Source organism: Tympanuchus pallidicinctus, unplaced genomic scaffold (assembly GCF_026119805.1).
Source record: "Tympanuchus pallidicinctus isolate F22 unplaced genomic scaffold, pur_lepc_1.0 scaffold11, whole genome shotgun sequence".
NCBI classification, from domain to species: Eukaryota; Metazoa; Chordata; class Aves; order Galliformes; family Phasianidae; genus Tympanuchus; species Tympanuchus pallidicinctus.
In genome coordinates, this window is record NW_026294627.1 from 18,542,238 (window position 1) to 18,554,979 (window position 12,742).

The window sequence follows — 12,742 nt, forward strand, 5'->3', positions numbered from 1 at the left end:
AGCTCCTTCCAATGCTCTCAGCACAGTACCTCTGTGCTGACAGAGACACCTTTCAAAAGCCTATTTGCTCATTAAGTCCCTTTCAAAAGACAGCCTGAAACTGTATCCTCAGTGGGAACAAGCGTAACAATGAAGCAGACATCCTGGACCACTCATGTCACTCTTACCCACCAGCACATCTCCTAGGACATTCAGGGTCTGACGTCTGACAGCTGGTATGATGGCATGGACCAGGAGCTAACCAAGCTCAGAGGATGCTCTTGCACCTCCAACGAGTACAGTTCCCCATGACGTTGAAGAAATGAGTCTTTCATACTCTCAACCATAGTTCTGTGTCACTGGGTCTACAGAAATAAAGAGGGCATCCAACTGCAGAGTGTGGGTTTCTGTCTGTGTGAGGCTACTTCTACATCCATACCTCAATACCAATACGCAGGCTGCCACCAACGAGTAAGCCAGGAGGGTCCCAATAGACATGAGATCCACAAGGTCTTTCAAGTCGAAGAGAAAGGCCATAATAGCTGTGGGAGGAGAGGAAAGTGAAAGGGAAGAAAACACCAACACAGCACAATATGTATTGAAGCATTAATGACAACAGCATAAGTGTGACTGTTGCTCAGGACCTGGCAAGGGAAATCCAGGGAGCCCAAGCCATGCTGATATGGGGACAGGGAAGACTCAATGAATGCCAATTGCCTTTAACCCCCTGAGCCTCACAGGATGTCACAGCACAGTCTCACAAACTGGAAGCAAAGGAACCATTTCTTACAGTAGAATGCCAGCCTGTTCTACATATATGGGTATTCTGAAACAAGGGCATCCTATGATATGCCTGTATGAGAAGCAAAGCTGAAGTGACATTCCTCTCTAATCATGAGCAGTGAGCAAGTGTTTAAACCATAGCCTCACTGCCTGAATCCCCAATCGTAGCTGTAGCAGCCCTGAGACCATGCAGCCTACCATCTCTTACAGATTATTTTGCCTTCACAGTCTTGCTGGGCAACTCTCTGTTGTACAGACCATTGTATAAAGGGTTTCAAAGCTGAACCTGAGCCAGTCTGTCTCTAATGCACTGCCTCAAACTCGACAGCCAAAGCAAAGCAAAGTCTCAAGCTTCTAATGCTCCCCATATCTGCAGCTCTGGTTGCACTTTGGTCCTGCATGCTGTAAACCACAATAGGGTAATCTGAAGAGAAGGCAAACCAAATTCCTTTCTTTCTCTGGCTCTTTATTCCCCACTGTGGGCTCAAGGTTCCCTGAAAATAAAGGTGGCAGCGAAGCAGCTGTATGAAAAACTCTGCAGGGCCCAGGCTGCAGCTTAGAGCTCATCATAGCACTTTGGTAACAACGCCTCAAAGGTGGCACATTCTACACCAGTGGCTTATCCCAGATTTGGATGGCAGAAGGTAAAGAAAAAGCAGCAACACCCTTCTGCTTGCTAGGTGCTGTGAGGAAGGGGGGTGGCTGTGAGAAGAGTATAAGCCACTCATCTTTGTTGTCTGTTAGGTTAAATTCCCCTATTCTTGGGACAGAAGGAAGGAGAGGACAGGATTGTGACCAGCTGTGATAAACTGATTAACAAATGTCTGTGTCACAGGGTCCATCTGCTTGTCTCCAGCTGCTCCGGCGTCTTCCACTGAGCATCCACCTACAGACACACAGTGCACAGAGCCTGCAGCCAAGCCGGGCCAATGGCCACAGGGATGCTGAGGCACAGCTGGCTGCCACTGCAGGGGGTTAATTATTTGTAAAGCTGACAGAGCACGCAGGGAGTGGATGAAGGCAGCTCTTGGCACGAGGCAGGATATCAGCAACGAGCTCTGAGCAAGAAGCACAGACATGCAGTGAGCTATTTGCACTCATCCTGCCCTTGCTTTCCCAGGCTTTGGAAACCTGGGCCATGCTCTGGGAAATCCCGCTGTGCAATGTATCCGATTAATAAGTGGGCTAGCATCAGGAGGATTTATCTGCTCCTAGGATGAGATTATGTCTCTGCTCCACTCGTGCATCAAGTCTCAGAATGTTACCTGCAACAGCTCCTGATGTCACTGTAGCAATTATTGGAGTTTTCCTCTTCTCATTGACTTTTGCCAAAAATTTAAAAAGAAGTCCATCTTCTGCCATGGCATAAATTATTCGAGGCATTGGAAACATGGAGCCAAGGAGACTAAGAACAAAGAAGGGGGAAATAATCTGCTTAGAACACCTCCAGCAGGGCTCAAGCACAAAAAAGCAATCAAATTGACGGCACTACAAACTGAAACGGGTGGCTCTCAATCACTTCAGCTTCTTTAAAAGGCTCCCTCTGAATGCCCACGTTGCTAGTAGCTGGAAACTAAGTTACAGCTGCATGATTTTGGATATCTAAACTTAGCAATGGGACATAAAAGCAGCCTGATACTCAGGTGGCAAAACACCCTAACTTCTACGAGCCTCTATGAGTTGCTCATCTAATTGCATATGTCTAAGTTGATCTGAAAAAGAGCTCCACAGTGCATAAGAACATGACATACTCCGCATCCAGCCTGCCTTGCCTCCTGGCCAGATAGCTGTCCTGGAGGTAACCTGCAGACAGACTGCCCTGGATATGGTAAGCCCCACATGCTCCAGAAGATGCCCCCTACACTACCTGACATGTTTTATCCCAGCAGGCCAGGATGTTTTGCAAGCAAACTGTGTTTGCACTACAAAGCTGTCTTCTTGACTCACTGATTCTGGATTCATATTCCACCTACTGGGCACCTATTGGGTTTGCTGCTAAGACAGGAGTTTCTGAAGTTATATTGGTCACACACATCTCTGAAATTTATCACAGGGCGAAATCCTGGCCTTTTTGATGTCAGAAGCTCTAAGTTTTGTCCCTGATCTAGCTCTTCTAGTAATGACCCAGGGGAACGTGATGAAGGCAAACAAACTGAGCCACTACACAGCCCCAGTGTGCAGCATTTTGTTAAGAAGATGGAGATAAGCATTTGCTGTAAAAGAGGCACAAGGGAAAAGCAGTGTCTCACCTCGTAGAAAGTGCACATAGGGAACCAACTGCCACTGCATAATTGGCTCCATCCCAACCCACATACTTAAAGGCATTGGGTAATGGGCTATTGGTATCCAGCTGGTAGTAAGGCATCATGAGTGTCAGGGCAGCTGACACACCAAAATAAGCCACAAAGCAGATGAGCAGAGATGCCACAATGCCAATAGGAATGGCCTTCTGAGGGTTTTTCACCTCCTCACCTAGAAGAAAGAAATTGAAATATCAGCTCATGGACAAGCACGATCTATCAAAGCCTACTATCATGGCCTAAGGTGCCCTTCACATACCCCAGACTGGCTGTTTGCTCCCAGTTCTGCTGCTCCTGTCACTCCTGACATAAACATCTGTGGAGGACTTGTAAACCCAGACACAGAAACAATTTGGATTAAAAGCAGTTCCTTCTCCAAAGAGTTAATTTATCACCAACTACTCCTGCAGTGCCACTGATAGCATGGCTCCAAAAACAGCTCAGCAGTCACGTGACAAGACAAAAAATGATCACACAATTCTGGGGCAAATATTTGGGAGAGAATTTCAGTATATATCTCCACCAAAGCAACTGCACTGTGGCAAGAGCACCCTACATACCCAGTTCCAGGGAAAGTTACTTTGATGGCACACCTGAAAATCATATGGGTCTTTGGAAATCCTTCTCAAAAAAAAACCCTCTATTTTCTTTACAGAAAATTTTGGACTACCAAACTGGGACAAATGTGTTAAAAAGAACCTCCCAATTCAGGCAATGATTAATTAAGAAACAGTTGTGAGCCTTCTCTGTCCTGCAGAGCTGCTCTTCTCAGAAAGTGTACATTTCTGAAGCTTGGCATTTCAGGAGGATGAACCAATAAGCAGAGACCCATAAACCTCTAAGTCAAAGCCAGATTAATGAGCTTCTCCACGGAGGGGCCCTGGGGCTAGCTGAAGTAATGGAGCTATAGCATTTCTCAAACATCTTGGAACACAAGGCAGTACTATTTTATCTGTCTTTGTAATTATCTCCCCTCTCTGTTCCTCAGCTCTTGTCAAATGTGAAATTAAGGATAATCCTTCCTTTCTCTGAGGGAATTAGATTCTTCTAAGCCAGGAGAAATGCGACAATACTGATGGCTTCTTTCTCAGAAGGAGATCTCTGAACCCTTGGAGATAAAAAACTCCCTTTCATTTTGAGGCACAGCTTTAGAGTGCAGACTCCTCCTGAGAAGTGCTCTCTTTCTGTGTCTCTTTAAATACACTACACCAATGGAGCACCTTCAGTTGAAGGCACTGAAGCATCCTATTCCAGAATAACCTGATTAAAGCATCATCTGGAGTGGGATGTCCAAACTCTTTAAGTCACACAAAGCATCTGAATCTGGTTTTTCTTGTATGTCAGATCAGTACAACTGGCCATGTTTTCTATAGAGCTGGACCTGGTTAGTGCTATCAGTGAGCAACTGTGGGACTGGAGGCAAAGAAGAAAAAAAGCTCTTTTGATGGGTTATGCAGCCTGCCACAGCAGCTAGATGGCAACATTCATGCACCCAGGGACTTGTCTATACTCAGCACTCTGATTATCAGAAGCAGCTGAGTCAATAATATATTATGGACTGAAATTAACACAGGAATAATGAAAGCAGCATCCTGGATTCCTGATTATCTGTGCTGCACAATAACACCAAAAGCCAATCAACCAGCAACCAGGTTCACAACTGGAATGAAGATGCCCTCCATCTTACCTGTTGTAGCAATACAGTCAAATCCCACGAAAGCATAAAAACATGTGGCTGCCCCTGAGAGGACTCCTTTCAATCCATAAGGCATAAACCCTCCAACACCATAGAGCTTTTCTCCCTGTGTTTGACTAAAAAGCATGGCACTGGGTTAGAAGCATTCTGCCTGGGTGGGAACAACAAAACTTTTCATACAGCTCATAGTGACACCCACAGCTGGAGTTCAAAGGAACATGCTCTGCTTTTCACTACAAATACGGGGCAAAATGCTAAGCCCTACCCACTGCTGAGCTCTGGACTGGCCTGCAGCAGTTTGGGGAATGCATGGAATAAAAACGGTTCTGTTTATTCCCATCATCTGTTTTTCTGGTGGGGATAAAGATGTCTTGGCTACAACGAACATTAAGATTCCTCTCTTACTATTATTGTGTTTATATATATAATGAAGCTTTTGAAAAAGCTCAACATGTAATCCTTAACACTGAAGTCAAACAAAAATGTGAACTATGCACTGTTCACCTAAGATGGATTCAGGTAAAGCGTGAGCAGACACCAAAAAGCAATGCAGGGTGCTGAGACAGCCTAAAATCCACCCCGTGCTCCACCCTCAACTTCAAAATTCCCTATGCCAACTTTGTATCCAAATTCTGCATGTTGTGCTGAGGGAGGAGAGGTGCCTGCACCTCTGAAACATCAAATGCTTTGCTGAGCCGGATTCTAAGTTCATTAAAGTCAACAGACAGACATTTAGTGACTCCCCTGCACTCAGCATCAAAGCCTGAGATACAACTGTCTGTGTTGAAACACTGTCTATAACACCCCTCAGTTCAAGTTAACTGAGGCCACTCAAAATTGAGAGAGAAGCCTTTGTCATGATGAATTACGGCAATTAAATTAAGGGAAATCCCAAAACTGCAGATCTTATCAGGAAGAATCATCCAAACTCTCTTGTAGAACTTCCACTGAGGGATGAAAGCTCACTTGTTATTTACAGAAATAGTACAACCCAGATATGGATTACTCTGGAAATAACGATAAAGTAAACCCCAGATAGACATTACAAAAATAGTAAGAGCTATGGGTGAAAGAGCTACAGTTGTACTTTAAAGCTACTGCACTAATTGCTACTTGCTTGGGAATAGCAGGAGGGAAGGAGGGGGAACCTCTCCTACAGAAGCAATTTGTTCACAGGGAAGAAGTTCACAGCAGGCTGAATTTTGCAGAGAAGCTCAATAAGTGGCTTGTATACAAGCCAAACTAGAGCCATGCAATATTTATAAATCTCTCCAAGTTGTGCCAAACTGTGTTTCCTTGCAGACCAGCATGAAGGGGTTAGATAGCAAGCCAGGACTGAGCTGATGTATGCGGAGACAATCAAAAGACAAGAGAGCAGTCATATGTATTGAACAATCTCAAGCAAAAAATGAATGGCCTTGTATCACAGGCTGCCCTTATAAGCTCCTTAATTTTGGTCTTGTGTAGGAATATAGGATTTTGGCCAAGTAGCAAAATGTCATTAAAAATGGATTTGTGATATGTCTGCTGCAACACATTAAAATAATCTGCAACTTGCCTCCTACCTTCTCATGCATCTGGGACAAGGTCTCCATAAATACAATCATTCTTCAAGGAAATGACCAAGGTGTCCAAAAAAACTACACAGCTGTACTTGGTCAAGGCTTAATACAAGCACAACAGTCAGCCTGGGGCAGCCCTGAGTCTGAGGTTATCTGCAAAGCTCTTTTCTCTACCCTTTGAACTCCAGTCACAACACTGGAATTTGGTAAAGGAGGGAACCATACCATTCACAGGCTCCCTGGATCTCTCACAAATCCTCCTGTAAACAGGAGGAAAATGATGAATATACATCAATTTTAAATCTGAAAAGACAAGGTCTGACTTACTTGTCTCCATGAGTGCCATGGCTGGTATTGTAAATGTCCTGTTCAGTCAAGTGCCAGTTTTTCACAGATCCTTTCACGAAGCCGGAGACCACGACAAAGCCGATGACGAGGATGTTGATGCAGGTGAACACTTTGTTCACCAGGGCAGATTCCTTCACACCAAAGGTTAAAAGTCCTGGGAAAAAAAAAACAGAAAATATGCAGTCAGGTATTTCACCAGCAGAGCAGCACGGGGGGCTGCTGAAGGCAGCACAACAGCTCACTTACTGAAAACATCAACGCTGAGCTTTGCCCACTGTAGTATTTCTGCTCCTCCACAAAGCCAGGCAGCTCAGGTAGGCCAGGATTAAGTCACTGGGAAAGCTGACGGGGACTCCTGCCCACACATTACTGATGTGACACACGTTCCCACACAGCATGCCAATTTGGCACATGCTCCAGGTAAAGTTTCACCTCACAGCACCACGCTGTGCATCCAGATACAGCCACACACTCCACCCAGCCATCTGGAGAAAGCACCACAGGTGGTTTCTCAGGAAGGAGCACTGTCTTAGAGGTCTTGGCCAAAGGCAGATGTTATGATCAACAATCACCTTTACGTGAGCAGCAAAAAACACGATGCCATTCTCCACAGAGACTGAATCCAGGAGGTCAGCTACTTACAGCTCAAGACACAGAACAAGGTGGCATCACAGGACTCCTGCTTTGCCAGAGAGCTCAGTGAGAACAGGTTTTCTGCTCATGGTCTTCAGAGAAAGTCCATCAGGAGAAGAGCACATTTGCAGGCTCTGGCAACCAACATCTCACCGAGGCGTAACACAGCCTCTCTGAGGGACAAGCTCTGGTAACTTCAGGTAGCTGACTTTCAAGAACCCAAACCTTCAACCTATATTTAATAAGAAGACTACGAGAAAGCAAAACACTTCATGTGGGCCAAAAGGACAAAAGAAGCCCTACGTGGTATTCTTACTGCTACCCCAAAGCATTTCAGGGAGAGGGGAGATTTCTGCGCACTCACATTTCCATCTTTTAAGATAAAACATACGAGATTCAAACTCAAGATGTCAAAGCATCACTGGCTTATGAAGCTTGTCCCAGTGAGCAGAGCCCATGCTGCGAGATGCCCATCCAGATCACGGTGGGAAATGTCAGGATAACCTTGTTGGGCAACACTGCAGCTTCTGCATGCTGGAAACCACAGAGGTACATGAGAAGAGTAATTATTTTTTAAATTAGCCTGAATTTTGTAATGTTTTGCGAGTTACAGCTGTTGGTAAAAGTTTAGAAGGATTTTAATTTTTGAAATTTTCAAAACATTTCCAAATCTTTATCAAAGTCTTAGAACAATTTTTTTGGTTAAAAAAAAAAAAAAAAAAAAAAAGGACTGATTTTCACATATTTATTTCTCTGGGATCTTGCAGTCGGTGCTGATTATCATTGGGAGAACAAAAATAGAGGAGCAACAGAATGAAATTGTTGTATGATAGGATTGGGAGAGGAAGAAGGATTAGACTTCCTTACCTGATTGAGGTTAACAAGTCACCTTTTCTTTTCTTCCTTATACCAACTTAATCAATGGCTTTAAAAGTGGCTCAAAAATATCAAAAGCCCTCCCCACTAGTTAAAAAGCTTACAAACAGGATATGCCCAGTGCTAAGTCCTCTGTGGCTATCTAGGTAAATCCAACATCCATAGCAAAGAAAGAGCCTTAGTAAGTCGTCCAAAACAAATGGGACCTCGTGCCCATTCTGAAAGCAAACAGTGAAATGACAGAAGGTGGAGGTCCAAGACTCACAAACGCCTCTGAGGTTTTACCTGTTAAGATGATGATTATCACCACAGCGAAGATGTCTGGGTATTTTGCTAGCACTCCTGGAGCGTTCATTGTCATGTATCTTTCACAAAAGTCTTCAATGTGCCCACCTATGATTTCATCAAACGTGGCACTCCAGGCTCTGGCCACACTGGAGGTTCCTGCCAGAGAACAGAGCGGATGGGGGTCACCTTTGGTGGATGGCACACTACCCAAGTTCAGGACTCTTTGGACTCCACTACTGGCGCATTTGAGTGGCATAAAGACACTTCTGGCCCCAGCTTGCTGCAGTTTCTAGAACACCATGGCACAGCTTGCTGGGATGAGGACTGACCCAGGGGTCTCAGGATGTCTGATGCTGGGATGCTATTGAGCCACTCCAGAGAGATGAAACAGCAGCAACCACCAGTCAGTGGCAGCACTGTGTAAAACAAGCAGCTTTGGCTACCAGACAGTCTGCTTCTTATTCTCCTGTGTTACACTGACTACTGTTAGGTTACCAATATTGTACACCATATATATCTCTCTCACACAATTAGATGCTGTTATATAATTACTACTGTACAGAATTACCTAATTTAAAAATAAATAAATAAATAAATAAATAAAAAGAGGTTGGCTTGCTGTTGGTTTGCAAAGCAGTTCCTTAGAGAACTCTGTGCACTCTTATACCCAAAATAGTTCATCCTGATAGAGGCAGGTTTTCAGGTCACAACTCCAGTACCTGCGATTGTGTCAAAAACTGTGCTCACCCACAGCACAACCCTCCTCAGCAGTGGTCAGCAACACCTGCAGCAATGCTGGGAATGCTCTCTGTGCAACTTGGCTTGTCAACAGGATCATAATAAGGCACAGCTTAGGCCTGTCTGGGTACCAGGCTGCTCTTTGAGACACAGAGGCACAAGCTGTGAATGCACTTAAAGGGACAGAACATTGGTGCTTTTAATCTAAAAAAAAACCTCCAAAAGTTACTCTGTTTCACATTACAAATTTTCAGCTTTGCATCAGGAAAATTCCAGGGAAAAAGATATTTTTTTTACTACTTTCATTTCTTTGCCTTGGCTGCAGTATTTCATGTTCTAGGACAGGAAGAACCAGCTCCTGCATGCTTTATGTTAATGCCAGTTGCTTGGAAGCCAGTTCCACAATGCTATCAGTAGCTCATGCAGAACTTTGTAACCAACAGCCTTGGGAAGCACGGGATTCTGATATTATTCCAGCATCGCAGACACCTGGAGGACATCTTTATTGCTGCTGAAAAGCATGGAGCACAGGGCCCATATCCAGGAGGATTTATGGCTTTGGGGTCAGCACGACCTTTGCAGATGGCTCCTGCTCACCCTGCACAGTGCTTAGGCCAACTGATCTGCTTGGGTGTGAGCTGGCTACAGGATCGGGACCAGGATGGGAGGTGACCACATGGTCTGGGAAGGAGAAGGAGACCCCAACAACAGCCATTACAAGGGTGGATAGTGATAGGACAAAGGGGAATGGTTTTAAACTGAGACTGGGGAGATTCAGGTTAGGTATCAGGATGAATTTTTTCTCAGAGGGTGGTGACACACTGGAACAGGTTGCCCAAGGAGGCTGTGGATGCCCCATCCCTGGAGGCATTCAAGGCCAGGCTGGATGTGGCTCTGGGCAGCCCGGTCTGGCGATTGGTGACCCTGCACATAGCAGGGGGTTGAAACGAGATGATCGTTGTGGTCCTTTTCAACCCAGGCCATTCTGTGACATGATTCTATGATGCGCCACGTTAATGAGCTTCCACCAGCCTCCTCTTTCTGCAACATTCCCCACCCACAATCTGGCACAACTCCCATCACCCCAGAAGAAATTTCACATCATATCCTGGTCCTGGAACAATCCTTCTTTCCCCCACCATCCAGACCCTGCCCAACTAGTCAATTGCCCATTTTTCCTCATTCCCCACCTCCAAGACCCTGCCCTGGACACTACTGCCACCCACCATCTGCTGGTTACCATGATCCCGCTCCATCCCACAATACTTTCTGAACAGATGTCTGAAACCTGAGTAAACACATCAAGCTGGTCGAGTCCCTTACAAATTTAAGTTCTTGCCATCCTCGTTGGATTCTGCTCAGGATGGTGGCACTGCTCAGGAGTGTAATGCTAGGGAGGTAAATCTCATCACCAATTTGCAGAATCAGGTTTTTCCTTTTTTCCACAGCAATGTCTGTCTTTTTGGAGGTCCAGCATCACAGTAGAAAGGGCCACAATGTAACCGAGCAGGTAAGGAACATGAGGAAGACTATTTAGCATTACTTTTCTGGATCAGAGCATAAATCACTAGGAAAACTGTTCCAATTTTGTATGTGCAGCCTAAGCAGAGTCCATTTTAGAAGACTGGAGTAAATTATATGCTTAACTTTGTTTAAAAACTATTTTCATCTCCTCCCTACAATGAATTTGATTCATAGAAGAACCGCAGGACTCACATTTCCTGAGGAGACAACTTTAATTGACTTTGGTTTCCCAATCTCTCCTTTCTTATTAAAAAGTAAAAGAAAGGGAGGAGGGAGAAGAAAAGGTTTCAGGTAGCACACAGATGAGAGCCAGCGCTATCTCAGACAAGCAGCTGCTACATCACTATGTCACTCATGATATGATCTTACCCCCAGCATCATGGGAACTATCTCCAAGGTAACAATTGTATATCTCATAAAACACAGTTTAAAAAAAAAAAAAAAAAAAAAAAAGCTTCCTTTAATCATTCAGCACAACATTGTTTTTCATTTTAACTCGCAAGTCTTCACTCTCAACTGGCAAGTTGGCTGCAGCCTTACCTATAGACATAATAACAAGCTCAAAATGTGCTTGAAAAGACACGAATCCTTAATTGACAAATAGTGGTTTAGTTTTAATATGTCAGCTGAAGAATACACTGCATGCTCAGAGCATGATCCAGCACTAGTGGGAGTGAAAGGCTTAGGAGAGATTTGTTTTGGACCTTTCAGAGACTGTGAACCTGCAGCTCAACCCCGTGTTTAATCCTGCAACCACTCATGAGGCAGAATTCTGATCTCCAGGTGCTCTGAACAGGTTTTGAAGGGACCAGAAATTAATCCTTAATCAGCCTGAAGCTGTCATGTAAAAGCACCCTTCTGTCAGCTACTTCTTTCTCAATATAGGGAACACTTGCTCCCTGGCAAGTGTGCAGCAGCCAGGATATGCCAAAGAGATGATGTGGGAGTTCAGAGGAAGTAGCTGAAGTAGCAATTTGCCTTCGTTTCAAAGCTTCAGCCTGCAGGACAGCACTCACCTTGCCAAGGGACAGCAGCCACAGTCAGTGCACCCTGCCAAAGAGCCCTCACATTTTCAGTGAGTGCAGAGCAATGCAGGCACACAAACGTGGCTGATGGTACCAACAAGGCTGCCATCCTGGACTTGGTATGGTCTTGCTGCATGCCCGCCATACTCACCGATAACATAGGAGAGGATTAAATTCCACCCCGTGATGAAGGCCCACAGCTCGCCAACAGTCACATAGCTGTACAGATAAGCTGATCCCGTCTTAGGAACGCGAGCACCAAATTCTCCATAGCAGAGTCCAGCCAGCACAGAAGCCAAGGCAGCAATCAAGAAGGAGATGACAATGGCAGGTCCTGCATTCACTCGTGCCACAGCCCCAGCCAGTACATAGACGCCTGCCCCCAGAGTGCTGCCCACACCAAGGGCCACCAAGTCAAAGGTGTTGAGGCACCGCGAGAGCCGGCTGTCTTCTCGAGTGCAGTCCACATTTTTCCGGCGAAGAAGCTGGTTCCCAAACTTGATGAATTTCTGGCACTCCATCGTTGTCTTTGGGCCTGCAAGAAAGATGCTGCCGTCACTAGGTGGAACAGCCACACCCCACAAACAGTATCACTACAGAGCGTAACACTGCACTCATATTTTAGCCAAAGAATCTCCTGCTCACTTACCTTCCACCTTTTCATATGGCAAAACGCCTCCTGAGCATGTTATCTATGCTTAGCACAGGGAGGCAAAAAAGAAAAAGGCCCAGTAATTCTGCTTCCTGCTCCCATTCACACTGATCTCAAGCAGGCGAGCTGTCCTCTCCACACAAGGGACACTAATCGCCTTACAGCCTCACTGTCCACACACAGGTGGGCAAGCCTTTATGCCAAATCTGTCTTTCAGATTGTCAGGATAGTTTTCCTGGCTGGAAACTTAAAAAAAGTAGAGATATTCATAGATATGTACTTACCTTATATAAATTTTTTGAAGTCTTGGGGGTGAAATAAGAGCAAAACTTGTGAGC

At 45.1% G+C, this 12,742-nt stretch overlaps 1 protein-coding gene across 4 annotated transcripts in view; it reads right to left on the reverse strand.

The window, feature by feature from the left end:
- SLC7A1 (solute carrier family 7 member 1) overlaps positions 1–12,742 on the reverse strand; it is a 61,285-nt gene that overhangs the window by 10,786 nt on the left and 37,757 nt on the right. For all 4 annotated transcript variants that reach the window (XR_008203557.1, XM_052671429.1, XM_052671427.1 and 1 more), the window contains 7 exons: positions 11,904–12,287; positions 8,463–8,621; positions 6,648–6,822; positions 4,750–4,874; positions 3,012–3,234; positions 2,028–2,167; positions 419–521 (listed from right to left, as the gene is read on the reverse strand). Coding sequence is in view for 3 of the 4 variants with exons in the window: in XM_052671429.1 (XP_052527389.1) it covers positions 419–521; positions 2,028–2,167; positions 3,012–3,234; positions 4,750–4,874; positions 6,648–6,822; positions 8,463–8,621; positions 11,904–12,273 (1,295 nt within the window). In the remaining variant the exon portion in view is untranslated. The remainder of the gene's footprint in view (positions 1–418; positions 522–2,027; positions 2,168–3,011; positions 3,235–4,749; positions 4,875–6,647; positions 6,823–8,462; positions 8,622–11,903; positions 12,288–12,742) is intronic.